Below are 16,023 nucleotides of genomic sequence, written 5' to 3' on the forward strand. Positions count from 1 at the left end.
TGACTCCCTTTTATTCAGGAGAGCATTTTGCATCATCATGAGGATGTGGCCGGTGACACTTTGCGTCTTGAATGTCCAATATCTTCCAAACTTGAATGATGACGTTCCCCCTTAACTTTGATAGCATTAATCAATATGTGGAGAGCATGCATACGAATTCATCTTACACCTGCTGGCATTGCCTCCCTGCCTGCGGGTGAGGTCCCTCACATGGGGCATAAGCCAGCCAGCCAGAACTCAACAAGCTGCTTTGAAGCAGCAATCTCATGTAACCTTTAGAAGGTCAGTTTACAAGCAGAGAGCTGAGTTCTTCGGTCTATATTTCACGAAGGAACACTAGGGGCCGAGGCGCAAACAGGGACCTGTTAAATTCATTATTAACTGGCACAAGGCCATTGCTCAAGTAAGCAATGTACTGTTAGGGTTTTTCAAGCTTGAAGAGACTGTAGAATAGAAATTATTGAATTGACGTTTTGTCCAGTCGGTATAGGCTACATTGGCAAGTCTCCCACGCACAGCGATTTATCCAAGAAGCTCGAGCTCTTATACAGTTGCGCATCAGTGGGTTCGCATGATATCAGTATGATAAAGTCTATTAGGCTATCCAATAGCCAGAAGAAGTAGGAGGAAGTACAGTAGGCAAACTGCATTGCATAAGTTTCCTTCGTGCATATCAAGTTTCATTTTAATCTCTACATCACTAGGCTTAGCACATTAAAATATATATAGGCATGGTAAATCACATTTTATATAAATATTTTTTTTAATAAATCATTTTTACTGTTAATAAATCTTGAAAGCATAATAAATACATGTAAATGTTTGTTTGTGTATTAAATGAAGTGACGATGCGTTTTGAAGTCGAGCTCATCTGTGAAATTGAGCCTATATCACATTGGGTTCAAAGTGGTCCTCTTCATGCGTGAAATAGAGAGGCTACACTCGTGCCTGTGCGTCGGATGCTGCTGAGACTAGTGCAGAGTGGGCGACTGCGGTATCTTGGCAGGAGCATCAATCATAGGCTCGTCCACATTTGTTTACCGTCGAAATCAGCAGGCGACCCGAAATAAACTCGAAAGGCGATTGAACATTAACGTTTTGGGATCTTAGTTCACATTTTTCCAAACCCGTTTTCAAGATTTTTAATGGAAAATGGCGATATGCACTCCGTCTTGCAGCATTGTCTGCTTGGTATCTTTCCAGATTATCTTGATTTTCAATGTACAGTGGCCTGGCGCCGATGGTCTCACGTTCCCCCAGCAATACACGTAAGTATTCTATATCACTGGCTGCTCAGCTGTCACAGACAAAATGCGTATTTTGAGGTCCAGCATTTGATTGCCACGTTGGGTGACCGTCATTGTGCTGGTGTACCACCTCTGCTTTTCCTATCATTAAATTAGGTTACACGCATTGTATTTCTGTCGTGAACATATTTCTCGCTATGCTGCGACTGATCCGGCAAACGAGGAACGGGCAATAAAACAGTCCATTTAGGATGTCAAAGGGATGTGGACCGTTGCTTTCTGTCATACACAATACATGAAGGAATCACATACAAATACGGCACTATTCCCTAATTACCATTTACAATTGACTACATATAATATCATTTCCCGTTTAGCCCAACGGTTAAGAGGGTTGTGCTATTAACGGAAAGGTCCCTGGTTCGAACCCCCGAGCTGAATAGGCGAGACATCTGTCCTTGAGCAAGGCACTTAACCCCAATCACTCCTTTAAATGGCTCTGGATAAAAACGTCTGCTAAATGACTAAAATGTAAATGTTCTAGATGTGTTATTTTTTGTCATATCATTGGCACAAACGATACTGTTTGCTTGCTAGCCAGTCTCTGTCAACAGTCTGGTTGGCAAGAGCAGGCTGCTTGCCACCTAATTGAATGGTCGTTGTGTTCATATGTGGCTCAATGGGAGTTTAGTCGTCACAACATCTCTGTGTGTCTCATGATGTCAATGCAGCGCTGGCTGCTGTCTTTGATCAAACTGGGCAGCGTCAGTCTTTTGTTGTTGTTGCTTTCCTTCCAGACTGTCACAGTCCTGAGGGGAATATAGTGGAGGTCATTTGTTTTTGGACATGGTAGCATATAGCTGTGCTCCACTACTTCTAATGCTGTAAAATCTTTAGCTTTTGTTTGGGATTCAAGCAATGTGGAATCAGAATGACACCTCAACATCATGTGGGACATGCTTTCATTTGGGATGTAAGGTCTATTTAGGTAGCCTATGAAATGTGGGTTTTTGTTTGGTGCTTTGTGCAGAACGACATGCATGTCTTGATGGTTTTGCCGACAACTTGATGGGATTGCATTTTCTATAGGAGCCGTGGTGGTTTGTGTGCAGGGTTACAGAACACTGTTGTTCAATACATTTATTGTACCGTTTTTTTTATTGCACAAACGACATACATTCAAGTGTAGCATAGAGTCTCGACAAAGTCACTCACTCCAGTCCCCTCTTTGAAAGCCTTTCAAATGTGTCAAGGGTTTCAGAGGAGTGCTGATACAGGATCAGGTTCCCTCTGTCCATGTGATCTTATTCATTGTGATCTAAAAGGCAGAACTGATCCTAAATCAGCACTCCTGCTTCGAGACGCTTGATACGTAATCGCATGTATCACGCTTCTCAAAGTAGGAGTGCTGATTTAGGATCAGTTCTGCCTTTTATGCGGTTGCTGGGACTACAACCACCAGATCTGGAACGTAATCTGGGGCTAAAGCATGTCTTGCTTTAAAACGGATCTATAGAATGAATCAATAAAAACCTCTGTAGCCATTGGGCCATGTCCACATGTCAAAATAGACCATCTCTGTGCCCTAATTGGTCTGTGAGAGGAGCTTAAAACACTAGCTAGAAACAAGACAGGTAACGGTGACATAAAGGAAGTAAGTAGCCTACAGTTGTACGGCATGGCTTACTCTGGCAGTTACAGTGAGCCCGACAGTAATAATGCCATTCTAGCTGTGCTTGAAGCTGATTTTAATAAGCCTGCGTTCAAATTGATCCTCAATCTGTCCATAGTGGAATAGTCATCACTTTGTGCCCTACTTTTCATCATCCTCTTCCCAGCTCTTCTTCTCCAACCTTTAACCCTTTCACTCGTAAGCACAGCTGGCACTTAACTGGAGACCACAGCTTTCCAGGCCTTTCTCCAGGCTCTGCAGTCAGGCAGGCAGGCAGGCAGGCACTCACCAGATGGGACTGGGATCTTTGGGACAGTAGAAGGAAACTGTGGGCCAATGACAGCTGGAGATACTGGGAGCGGTTTGTTGTGTTCCAATGAGAGCAAGGGTCTTTGGCGCAACAGGGGAGGTGTGTGTGGGGGGGGGGGGGGGGGGTGATGAATTGGATTATTGTGGGAGAGGTACATAAGGTTGTCCTCTCCTTCCCTCTGGTTATCTGCTGAGTGAGTGCATTGAAACAGCACCACTTCCCTCAGCCCTGGGTCTCTTCATGTAAGCTAAATGAAGCAGAATCGCCACACTGAAGAACAGCAGCTCCCTCCAATTAAGAACGAATACTGCAGCAGTCAGGGTTTATCCCTTTTCTCCATCCCTCACAGCCCCCGTCCTTCCCTCCCTCCCCTCCGTCTCTTTCTCACACTTGCTCTTCCTCAGAATCTCTCCCTCTCTCCTGCCCCTCCCCCTCTCGGATCACCCCACCCTCTCTGAATATCCCATCCGCTCCCCCTCTCTCCTTCCCTCTCCCTTTGGAAGTGAATATGGGTCACAGCGGGCCGTGTAGTGCTACTCTCACTCTCTCTCCGGTCCCTGGGGTGTGCATGGATGGTAGGTAACAGAGGAGAGGCAGGAGCATGGCAGGCAGCTAGCTCCGCAACACACAGTTATCTGATGTCCCAGTGGGGCCCAGGAGGAGAGGAAATGGAGCGCACTAAGAAAAGCCAGGATCGGGCTTCAGCTGCTCTGAGTCACACAAGCTGGGGCATCCCAAATGACACCCTATTCCCTATTTAGTGCATTAATTTTCTAGCGCACTATAACGGCCCCCGGTCAAAAGTGGTGCACTATACAGGGAAAAGGGTGTAATTTGGGATGTTGCCACAGTCAGAGAGAGGGCTTCTGCTCTGCTCTGCTGTTCTGTGGGCACTAGCAGTAGTCATGTAACCAAGCCTGTTTAGTCATGGACTATCATATACTAAAGGCGTTTATTACCACCCTACTCTTCCTTTAAAAAAATGACCATCTTTGGTCACATCATATCACATATTATGTCTGTCTGTTTGTGTTCGTCAACAGACAGGAGGTGCTCTGCAGCTCGGATTGCAACAATCACGAAACAAAGCCTATTTTGCCACCTCTCCTTTAAAACAATACCATCTTTGGTCATGTCATGTCTGTGTTCCTGTGTCCAGCATCTCCCGCGTACTCATCAGACAGTAGCCTCATGTGAATCAGACAGGACTACGGCTATTTTTAAATCGTTAATGAGCCTGTTAGTCGTTGATAGCGCTTCGATGTGTCATCCAGCAGCCATCGTCTGGGAGCGGAATGCATTGTCTTTCCACAGTATCTGTCTGCATCGGCTCTTCTCTCAGCCAGCTGTAGTGGTGTCGGTTACATTGTGACTGGCTGTGTTGTGGCTCCGTAGCCGATGATTCACGAGCGTGTTTATACTGTAGCCTGGCTGTTACAGTTGTTACCCACATGATTCTTGTGCTGCTGGTCATGACTCATCTGATACTTGCTACCTACATTGTGTGCCTATATATAGCCCTTTCGACTTGATTTCACAGTGTACAAGTGTGGACAACTGAATGCACTGTGTTCTTAATGCACAGTCTGTTTTTAATACTCTAGGCAGAGTCTAGGCCTATATATCTTGATGTGGTAGTGACGTGTTTATTGACGTACTATATCTACTGTTTAGCGTCGGAGTCATAAACCCTCTTTCAGGAACACTGTAACTGAAGATTGGTCCAGAAGTGTATCTGCTGTGATTGTTAAGGTGTAGCATAAGGCAATGGACTACAATAGTAAGAAATAATGTGTCCTTCGATTGACTCGCTCCACCATTTTAGATGCGCTTGCTTTACTGCAGCATTTCTCAGGCCTGGTGAAGCAACAAAAATATGGCCCTCGTATTTTACTCGCTCAATGGGCTCATCAATGATTCATGCTCCACAAAGTACTTGAGTCAAGCATTGGGGCTTTGCATTTCTTTTTAGTGTGGAGTCAGGTGGTTGAATGTGCTTCTTCTTCTGGCTTTGTTGCAGGAGAGAATCTAACCCCACCAAGGGAGTGAGAGGAAACGGATGTTCTTGGCTAAAGAACCGCCACTCGGAGAGTTTCTTTGCTTCGAATGAGTAAATCTTGTAGAAACAGTTCCACTTTTGACCAAGCCTGCGTCCCAAATGGCACCCTATTCTCGAAGTAGTGCATTTCTTTTGACCAGGGCCCGTAACCTCCACTTTCTCTCTTTAGCCTTTGTTAGAGTGGTGTCGTCATTTCCATGTGTTAGGAGGGGAATGGGAACTGTTAAAGCTGGTTACGGGGATCGCAAGCAAGGTCCTGGTCATAAGAAACTCCTGTTGTCTCCGTTTGCATGGGGTTAATATGCAGATGTGCTGGTATTGGGTGACACCTCACCTCCATATTGTGTGTCCACAGAATAATGCACTGGGCCAGGCGCATCGAGCAGGAGATCGACAGAGTCTTCCAGCACATCAGCGGAGCCCAGCAGCTAAAAGGGGTGAGTGCTCGCCTAACCTCTCTTCCCCAGGCTAAAAGCTACCGCATATCATGTTTCAACCGGGAGAGAGACAGCTTATCAATCTGTCCTGCGTTTTCTCATTGGATCCCATTGTAACCTATATTTTGAACTCATTGCCCCTGATTGCCAAGTCTCAGAAGATGTGTGTCCGAGTTGCCCTCTGTGTACTGTAAAATATACATGTGGGTGTGTCTCCTGTACTGTGGGTGTGTCTCCTGTACTGTGGGTGTGTCTCCTGTACTGTGTGTGTGTGTGTGTGTGTGTGTGTGTGTGCGTGCGTGCGTGTGTGTCTGTGAGCCTGTGACCATACTATGACAGGTGACTGAACAATACAACATCCTTTAACATATTCTGCACAGTAGCCGAATCGTAAAACTTGGATCAGCTGTGGGCCAATGGGTCCTATACATGGTGAGGGATGGGTGTCCTCGATGCTGTGAGTGAGCGATGACTGATGGTCACGGCTCGTGTTCTCTGTGTTGGTGTCAGAGAAGAACAGATGGTCTGGCAGCCTGCAGTAAATCCTTGATGGGAGCCATGCACCTTTTCCTCATTCATTTACCCATAATCCTGCCCAGTGGCTGAAACAGCTCCGGGAGCGAATGTTCCATAGCCTGGCGCTACACAGTGTAGGCCGCAGGAGAATCCTGTGCTCTTTTGAAAAAAGGCCCATGAATTGAAACGAACCTTCCATCTATTTTATCTGTGGTTTCTTCCCAAACTTGAGTTTCTACTCAACTGCGAGTAGAATGGTCCTGGAGGAAATAGATGTTGTTTTATGGGCTCCTGACCAATTGTGATATTTTGCGTGTATTTTTTTGTACAACCTGTATCCGCCATTGTTTCCTATGTCTGAAAAAGGCTTCTGGACATCAAAACAGCAATGACTAACCTCGATTTGGATGAGTATTTCTACTTCAATGAGTCGGCAGCGAAGGACTTACTGCTCATTCCCGACCAGGCCCAAATCCCCGACGTACAGAGAACAAAGAGGCGGCGTTATAGAGGCCGGCGTGCGGGATATCTGACGAGACTACGGTCGGCAAGCGGATAGACCGCCTCTACCCTCTGTTCTATTGGCCAACGGGCAATCATGGACGAGCTCCGTTCGAGACTATGCCATCAACGGGACCTGAAGAACTGTAATATTCAATGCTTTTCGGAGTCATGACTGAACAAGGACATGGATAATATACAGTTAGCTGGGATTTCTGTGCATTGGCAAGACAGAACTCAGGGAGGAGGGGTGTGTCTCTTTGTGAGCAATGCCTGGAAGTCTCTAGGTTCTGCTCTCCTGAGTTAGGATACCTCATGATAAGCCGTAGACCACACTATTTCCCAAGAGATTTTTAATCTATATTTTTAGTAGCTGTCTATTTACCACCACAAACTGATGCTGACATTAAGACCCCACTCAACTAGCTGTATAGGGCCATAAGAAAACAAGAAAATGCACATCCAGAGGCGGCACTCCTTGTGGCCAATGATTTTAATGCAGAAAAACTGAAATCTCTTTGACCTCATTTCGACCAGCATGTCACTTCTGTAACTAGGAGAAAACAACTCTAGATCACTTTTACTCCACACACAGAGACGCATACAAAGATGTATACAGTCTGTAATACTTACGCGTTTCAAGCAGACCACCGTAGTGCCTGCGCCCAAGAACGCCAAGGTAACCTGCCTAAATGACTACTGCCCGTAGCACTCACATCCGTAGCCATGAAATGCTTAGAAAGGCTGGTCATGGTTCACATCAACACCATCATCCCAGAAACCTTGGACCCACTCCAATTCTCTTACCGCCCCAACAGATCCACAGATTACGCACTCTCTATTGCACTCCACATTGCCTTTTCCCACCTGGACAAAAGGAACACCTACGTGAGAATGCTGTTCATTGACTACAGCTCAGTGTTCAACACCATAGTGCCCTCCAAGCTAAGGACCCTGGGACTGAACGCCTCTCTCTGCAACTGGATCCTGGACTTCCTGATGGGCCACCTGCAGGTGGTGAGGATAGGCAATAACACATCCGCCATGCTGACCTTCAACACATGGGGCCCCTCGTGTGCGTGCTTAGTCCCCTCCAGTACTCCCTGTTCACCCAAAACTGAGTGGCCATACATGACTCCAACACCATCATTAAGTTTGCAGACGACACAACGGTGGTAGGCCTGATCACCAACAGTGATAGGGAGGAGGTCAGAGACCTGTGTGGTGAGAACAACCTTTCCTTCAACGTGAACAAGACAAATGAGCTGATTGTAGACTAAAGGAAACGGAGTGCCAAGCATGCCAACCCATCCACATCGACAGGGCTGAAGTGGAGTAAGTCGAGAGCTTCAAGTTCCTCGGCGTCCACATCATTAAGGACCTATCATGGTCCAAACACACCAACACAGTCGTGAAGAGGACAAGACAACGCCTCTTCCCACTCAGGAGGCTGAAAAAAAATTGGCATGGGCCCTCAGATCCTCAATGTTTTACAGCTGCACCATTGAGAGCATATTGACTGGCTGCATCAGCCCTTGGTATGGCAACTGCTTTGCATCCGACGGCAAGGCGCTACAGAGGGTAGTGCATATGGCCCAGTACATCATTGGGGCCGAGCTCCCTGCCCTACAGGACCTTTATACCAGGCGGTGTCAGAGGAAGGCCCTCAAAATTGTCAGACTCCAGCCACCCAAGTCATAGACTGTTCCTTCTGCTACCGCACGGCAAGCGGTACCGGAGCTCCAAGTCTGTGACCAAAAGGCTCCTAAACAGCTTCTACCCCCAAGCCACAAGACTGCTGAACAGTTAATCAAATGGCTACACGGACTATTTACATTGACCCCTTTGTTTGAGTTTTTTTGAGCTGACTCCATGCACTCTCACTAGACTACTCACACATACTACACTGACACTCCAACACACGAAACACACACACACACACACACATGCATATTGATGCCACACACACACATTCACTCACAAATAGGCACTCTTCACGTGCGCTGCTGCTACTCTCTTTATTATCTCTCCTGATTGCCTAGTCACCGTTATTCCTACCTACATGTACATATTACCTCACTTACCTCAACCACCTCGTACCCCTGCACATTGACTCAGTACCGGTACTCCTTGTTTATCAAGTGTTATTTGTCACATGCGCCGTATACAACAGGTGTAGACCTTGTCGTGAAATGCTTACTTACAAGCCCTTAACAAACAATGCAGTTTTAAGAAAAATATTTACTAAATAAAACTGAAGTAAAAAAATGAAAGAGCAACAATAAAAGAAAGATAACGAGGCTATATAAAGGGGGGTACTGATACCATGTCAATGTGGGGTGGCACAGGTTAGTCGAGGTAATTGAGGTAATATGTACATGTAGGTAGGGGTAAAGTGACTATGCATTGATAATAAAGAGCGAGTGGGACCCCTGTGTTGAGGGTCAGCGTGGCAGATGGGTTGTTACCTACCCTTACCACCTGGGGGTGGCTCGTCAGGAAGATCCAAGATCCAGTTGCAGAGGGAGTTGTTTAGTCCCCGGGTCCTTTGAGGGCACATGGTGTTGAATGCTGAGCTGTAATTAACGAACAGCATTATCACGTAGGTGTTCCTTTCATCCAGGTGGGAAAAGGGCAGTGTTGAGTGCAATATACATTGTGTCGTCTGTGGATCTGGTGTGGCCTAAATATCAGTATAGGCGCCAATCCTGCTTGTGAAAGCCTTGTGAAAGCCTTGTGAAAGCCTGCTTGTGAACAGTAAAAAATCAGCACAAAATCAATAATGGCATTCTAATGACTATAAGTGTCGATATGACAGTGGTCAAAAATAGTATATTATTGACAGTTATTGGACACATTATTTGTGGCCTCGCTTGTGCTTACAGTATGGTGTGCATCTTCACACAACAGTTGGATCTCATTTATCTGTTATCCCTTGTCCTAACAGTCACCACAAATCTTCGACACCTTCACTTGATTTCAACACTTCCCACAAACAAGTCGCTTGGAGTGGAGTTCTGTTCCGAGTGCATCTGCCCACCTTGCAGCTTCTCCTCCCCGGGAGCTGTGTGCAATTTTGGCTCGAGCAATGGCTCGCGTTCAATCTTTGCTGCTCTCTTGGCCCTCATATGTCTCTCACGTAGCCCGCTTGCCAGACTCACAACGAAGTTTCTTCTGCTCATGGGTGTTGTTCATGCACTGCTTGAACAACACGTGTACGTTGATAGCAGCCAAGTCAAGCATGTTGAAGAACACAGCAACAGGCCAGCGGCGAGTTCTTCCTTACACCTAAGTACAGCAGTGAAATCTGATCTAAAACATTATCCGACACTCACCTGCTGCCCGATATGGATCCTTCAGCACGAATCAGAATCATTTATTGTTATTTAACCTTTTTTCTAACCAGGAAAAGTCCATTGAGACCCAGAGTCTCTTTTTCAAAGGAGACCTGGCCAAGAAGGCAGCAACAATTAATACATTACAGAATTAAACACATACAACAATAAAATACAACCACATGATCCAGCCTAAAACAAAAGAAGCATTTTACACTCCTCTGTAACAGAGTCTCCCATCAAAATTGTAAATTAATTTAGTGGCACTAACTTATCTAGATGAAGCATGGATTGTAGACTATTCCTTGCCTCTGGTCCACAAGACGAGAAGGCGGTCTTGCCTAATACTGTGAATGTCCTGGGGACTTTAAGTAGCAACCACCTAGCAGACCGGGTATGTTGGTGAAGGAGACCAGACTACAGAGGTAAAGAGGGAGTTTACCCAAAAGGGCTTTGTAGCTGAACACATACAAATGTAGCTTTCTGCGCATATAAAGTGAGTTCCAATCCACCATTTTGTACAAGGTGCAATGGTGGGTGAGTGACTTGGCATTTGTAATAAAGCATAAGGATGCATGATAAACAGTCCAGTCTCTGTAAGACAGAGGTGGTTGCATGCATATACAACAAGTCACCATAATCAATTACAGAGAGAAATGTGGCCTGAACAAGCTTCTTTCTAGCCATAAGCAGGAAGCAAGCCTTATTACGAAAATAAAAACCCAATTTTAATTTAAGCTTCCTCACAAGTTTATCCATATGAACTTTAAAGGACAACTTGTCATCCAACCATATACCTAGGTATTTGTAGGATGGCACTTTTTCAATGCATAAACCACCAGATGTGACTATGCTAATGTTCTCTGACTGAGTGTGAACTCTGGTAAAGGTCATGAATGAAAAATGTTGTACATTCAAGACCAGATTGAGTGTAACGCTTGTTGTTGGTGGACGAAGGAGTAGACCAAAGCGCAGCGTGGTACGTATTCATAATGAGTTTAATAAAGATGAATACGGGAACAAAAGCAACAAACCAACATACAAAAACTTCTGCAAAGTGCAACAACAACACGAAACAGAAAATAACTACCCACAACTCAAGTGGGAAAAACAGGCGGCCTAAGTATGGTTCTCAATCGGAGACAACGATTGCCAGCTGCCTCTGATTGGGAACCATACCAGGCCAAACACCTAGAAATGGAAAACATAGAACACAAAACATAGAATGCCCACCCCAACTCACGCCCTGACCAAACTAAAATAGAGACATAAAAAAGGAACTAAGGTCAGGACATGACATTGAGACCATGAAGGGAGGCCTGCAGTGACTGAAAAGCAGTCTGGAGCTCTTCAACAGCCTGAACCAGAGAAGGAGCACATGAATATATGACTTTATCATCTGCATATAGATGCAACTTTGCTGGTTGCATCCCATTTCCCCAAATCATTAATACAAATTGAGAACATCACAGGAGCTACAATGGAACCCTGGGGCACACCTCTATTAATCTCAAGAAAGCTAGACTTGTGATTGTCAGCATATACACATTGCGTTCTGTCAGAAAGATAGTTACTAAACCAATGTACTGCCCCTTCACTGAGACCAATGTTACTGAGCCTAGCCAGCAATAATTAATGGTCAACTGAATCAAATGCCTTTGTTGATTTATCAACCAGAGTATCACAATAATCTGAGATGTCATGATAATTATTTTTCATTCAGATCTTATAGCAACACTAACGCAGCATGTGCATCCATTCATCTTGGTCTTGCCATTGTAAATTATGCACCCTCTCACTGTGTAGCGTACTCCAAGTAGGCCTAGAGTAGACTAACAGAACTGATTGGATTTGGTGGACTGATATAGGGTCCACCATTTTGAGATTATAATTAGAAAAGATCAATACAATAGAATGGCCCGCCCTGTTCTTCATTCACAATTGGTGATTACATAATTGTGCGTCTTTCGCATCCCCTCACTCATCGAATCACCCATTCTCCCCCATCATACTATACTCTCTTTTTTTTGTTTGGTCTTTTGTTATATGCGTGAAATTAGTTTCGGTGTAGTTTTGAGGCAATTATTGGGGTGATTGTAAACTGGACTTGGCACATTCAACTATTGGAGAAGGAGCGGAGCAGGCCAGGGAAAATCATTCCAAATATTACAAAAAACTGGTTATAACTCCTGTTCTGTTTGTGAAATGAAGAGTCTAACAATGACAGTGTGTTATATAGACTTATTTAGGGAAAGTCAAGAACAAGGGGGACATGACTTGAAAAATAGCAGTAATTAAACAATAAAATGTGCTTTGAGATATTACGATGCTCTGACTTTCTGGTGTTAATATAAACAATTACAAATAAATCCATTAATATTTTGTTTAGGAAGGTCATAAAAAAAACATGATACAAGGCAATTTATAAACCTACGTTGTTCATTTAGCAGACATCATAGGCCCTGCCCTACCACAGTCAACACACATATTGTTTTTAATCTTTGTTCCCATTGAACATGCCATACAAATAAAGCAATTTTAATTATATATATGGAATTAATATGAAGTTGGCCCCCCTTTGCTATAACAGCCTCCACTCTTCTGGAAAGGCTTTCCACTATATGTTGGAATATTGCTGTGGGGACTTGCTTCCATTCAGCTACAAAAGCATTAGTTAGGTTGGGCACTGATTTTGTGTGATTAGGCCTGGCTCGCAGTCGGTGTTCCAATTCATACCAAAGGCGATGGGGTTGAGGTCAGGGCTCTGCTCTTCTACACAGATCTTGGCAGACCATTTCTGTATAGACCTCACTTTGTGCACGGGGGCATTGTCATGCTGAAAAAGGAAAGGGCCTTCCCCAAACTGTTGCCACGAAGGTGGAAGCACAGAATTGTCGAGAATGTCCTTGTATGCTGTAGCGTTAAGATTTCCCTTCACTGGAACTAAGGGGCCTAGCCCGAACCATGAAAAACCCCAGACCATTATTCCACCTCCACCAAACTTTACAGTTGATACTATGCAGTCGGGCCGATCATGAAGCGCAATCCATCACTCTAGATAATGCGTTTCCACTGCTCCAGAGTCCAATGGAGGCGACTTTACACCTTTCCAGCCGACGCTTGGCATTGCGGATGGTGATCTTAGGCTTGTGTGCGGCTGTTTGGCTATCCAAACCTATTTCATGAAGCTCCCGACAAACAGTTGTTGTGGTGACATGGCTTCCAGAGGCAGTTTGGAACTTGGTAGTGAGTGTTGCAACCAAGGACAGACAATTTGTACGAACTACGAGCTTCAACGGTCCCGTTTTATGAGCTTGTGTGGCCGGCCTTCCACTTCGCGGCTGAGCCGTTGTTGTTTCTAGACATTTCCACTTTACAATAACAGCACTTACAGTTGACCGAGGCAGCTCTAGCAGGGTATAAATTTGACAAACTGACTTGTTGGAAAGGTGGCATTCTACTGTATGACTGCCACATTGAAAGTCACTGAGCTTGTAGGTACGGGTCATTCTACTGCCAATGTTTGTCTATGGAGATTGCATGGCGGTCTGCTCAATTTTTATATATATTTTTTTACTAAACTACATTCCTAAAAAAAGAATGTACTTTTTACTCCATTATATTTTTCCTGACACCCAAAAGTACTCGTCACATTTTGACAAGAAAATGGTCCAATTCACACACTTATCAAGAGAACATCCCTGCTCATTCCTACTGCCTCTCATGTGTCGGACTCACTAAACACAAATGCTTCATTTGTAAATTAGGTCTGAGTGTTGGAGTGTGCTCCTAGCTATCTGTCAATAAAAAAATGCAAATAAAATGGTGTCGTTCTGCTTTGCTTACTATAAGGAATTTTTAATTATTTATACTTTTACTTTTGATACTTAAGTATAGTTTTAACCAAATACTTTTAGACTTTTACTCAAGTAGTATTTTACTGGGTGACTTTCACATTTACTTGAGTAATTTTCTATTAAGGTATCTTTACTTTAACTCAAGTATGACGATTGAGTACTTTTTCCACCACTGCCTGTTCCGTTATCACATTAATGGAAGGTGTGAAAAACAATAATAAGCTACTGTTAGTGTTTCCCTGGCTGAGTTGATGAGCTGATTTGGCCAGAGAGGAAGAGGTAAGGTAAGAGGTTTAATTTGCCAAAATCTGTCCAAAATAATCCCAATGCGTTTCAATGTTCTTATTTTGGACCAAGCCTGTTGCCTGCCTTCCCGCCTTGGGACAACAACTTCCATTGTTATGGTGGAGACATGAGCATCTCGTCATTATATAGAGATCTCTGATTTGACCCATCAGTTTATTGACCGCTAATTAAACAGCTTGTTGAACAGCTAATTTCACCATCCGCACTCCTGCAATGGACTGTGCTATCCGGGATCCTTGGGACGTCCCTACTCTAAACCCTAACCTTAACCCCAACCTTTACCCTAACCATTACCTAACCTTAACTCTTACCTTAACCATTTTATATTTCTACTTCAATGGGTTAGGGACGTCCCAAGGATCCCGGATAGCACGGACCATACTGCAATTTGCGCCAATCCTGTCTCTTCAATCATGCGACAATGATTTGGTCATTATCATTCAAGAATCTGGCACTTTGCCGCACTCATGTGTTAATGTTAAATTGCTCCAACTGCTAAATGCCATATTATTAGGTTTATAGCCTATGAGATTAAGATCACTTTATTGGTCAATTGTACACAACGTCCAACCAAAATTTGACTTCCACTTTATCCCAACCCCTCCGAAATACATACGTAGCCTATATACAGGTTGGAGAGGTTGGAGCAAGGGCCTGGCACACTGGGCGCCCGTGGAGCAGTTGTTATGGGGGGTTAAGTGACTTGCTAAAGGGCAACGGCAGGCAATGGCATATAGAGTACCACAGTATGAGTCATAATACCCATAAAACCTAGCGGTCAAACAGGGAAATGATTCCAATTGTTTTTCCACCATTCATTTTTCCAATAGGGGATTTTAGAAACACTTGAAATAAGGGCTGATACCCTGGCGTGAAGTTTTGATGACCATGTAAACCTCTTTCGGACAAGGTGACTTTGATCAATATATTCGCCTGTATTTACCCCCAACAAATTAAATGTTAATTAGCTGCTAATGTGGCTTTCATAAAGAACTGCAAATGATTGATAATATGATGATGATAATAATAATAATAATAATACATGGGACTTATATTGCGCTTTTCAAGGACCCAGAGTCGCTTTACAATTATATAAATTAAATAGAAAAAACAAACAAACAGGAGTCAAAACAAAACATCAGACAAACAAGACATGAATGAAGAGAGGGCTCAAAGAAGGGAAAGAGTGTGATGTATCAACGTATGGAGGGGGGGCAGGGTTTGGAGATAGGGGTATGGTGAAGGTTAGGGGGAGGGGGGGGGGGCTTAAAGGTAGGCCCTGATGATCTGGAAGAGACTGCGAAATCAAGGAAAAGGTAAGAATCTCTGGATTAACTATCTATTGTTAGCTAGTTTGCTGTCCCCACTTGCTTCAAGATGTTCACCATTGTTCCTGTACCAAAGAAAGCAAAGGTAACTGAACTAAATGACTATCACCCATTCTGCCATTATGAATTGCTTTGAGAGGCTAGTTAAGGATCATATCACCTACCTTACCTGACACCCTAGACCCACTTCAATTTGCATACCGCCCCAGTAGATCCACAGACGGTGCAATCGCCATTGCACTGCACATTGCCCTATCCCATCTGGGCAAGAGGTATACCTATGTAAGAAAGCTGTTCATTGACTATAGCTCATCCTTCAACACCATAGTACCCTCAAGCTCATCATTAAGCTCGGGGCCCTGGGTCAGAACCCCGCCCTGTGCAACTGGGTCCTGAACTTCCTGATGGGCCGCCCCCAGATAGTGAAGGTAGGAAACAAACACCTCCGCTTCGCT

General features: G+C 44.3%; 1 protein-coding gene across 2 annotated transcripts in view; it reads left to right on the forward strand.

Annotated features, from left to right (window-relative positions):
- The first annotated feature begins 956 nt into the window (after positions 1-956).
- The window catches only part of LOC124003879 (voltage-dependent calcium channel subunit alpha-2/delta-2-like), a 98,028-nt gene continuing 82,961 nt past the window's right edge, over positions 957-16,023 (forward strand). For both annotated transcript variants that reach the window (XM_046312509.1, XM_046312510.1), the window contains exons 1-2: positions 957-1,268; positions 5,644-5,725. In XM_046312509.1, the coding sequence (XP_046168465.1) occupies positions 1,153-1,268; positions 5,644-5,725 (198 nt within the window). In that variant the 5' untranslated portion in view covers positions 957-1,152. The remainder of the gene's footprint in view (positions 1,269-5,643; positions 5,726-16,023) is intronic.

This window comes from Oncorhynchus gorbuscha, linkage group LG18 (assembly GCF_021184085.1).
Source record: "Oncorhynchus gorbuscha isolate QuinsamMale2020 ecotype Even-year linkage group LG18, OgorEven_v1.0, whole genome shotgun sequence".
NCBI lineage: Eukaryota > Metazoa > Chordata > Actinopteri > Salmoniformes > Salmonidae > Oncorhynchus > Oncorhynchus gorbuscha.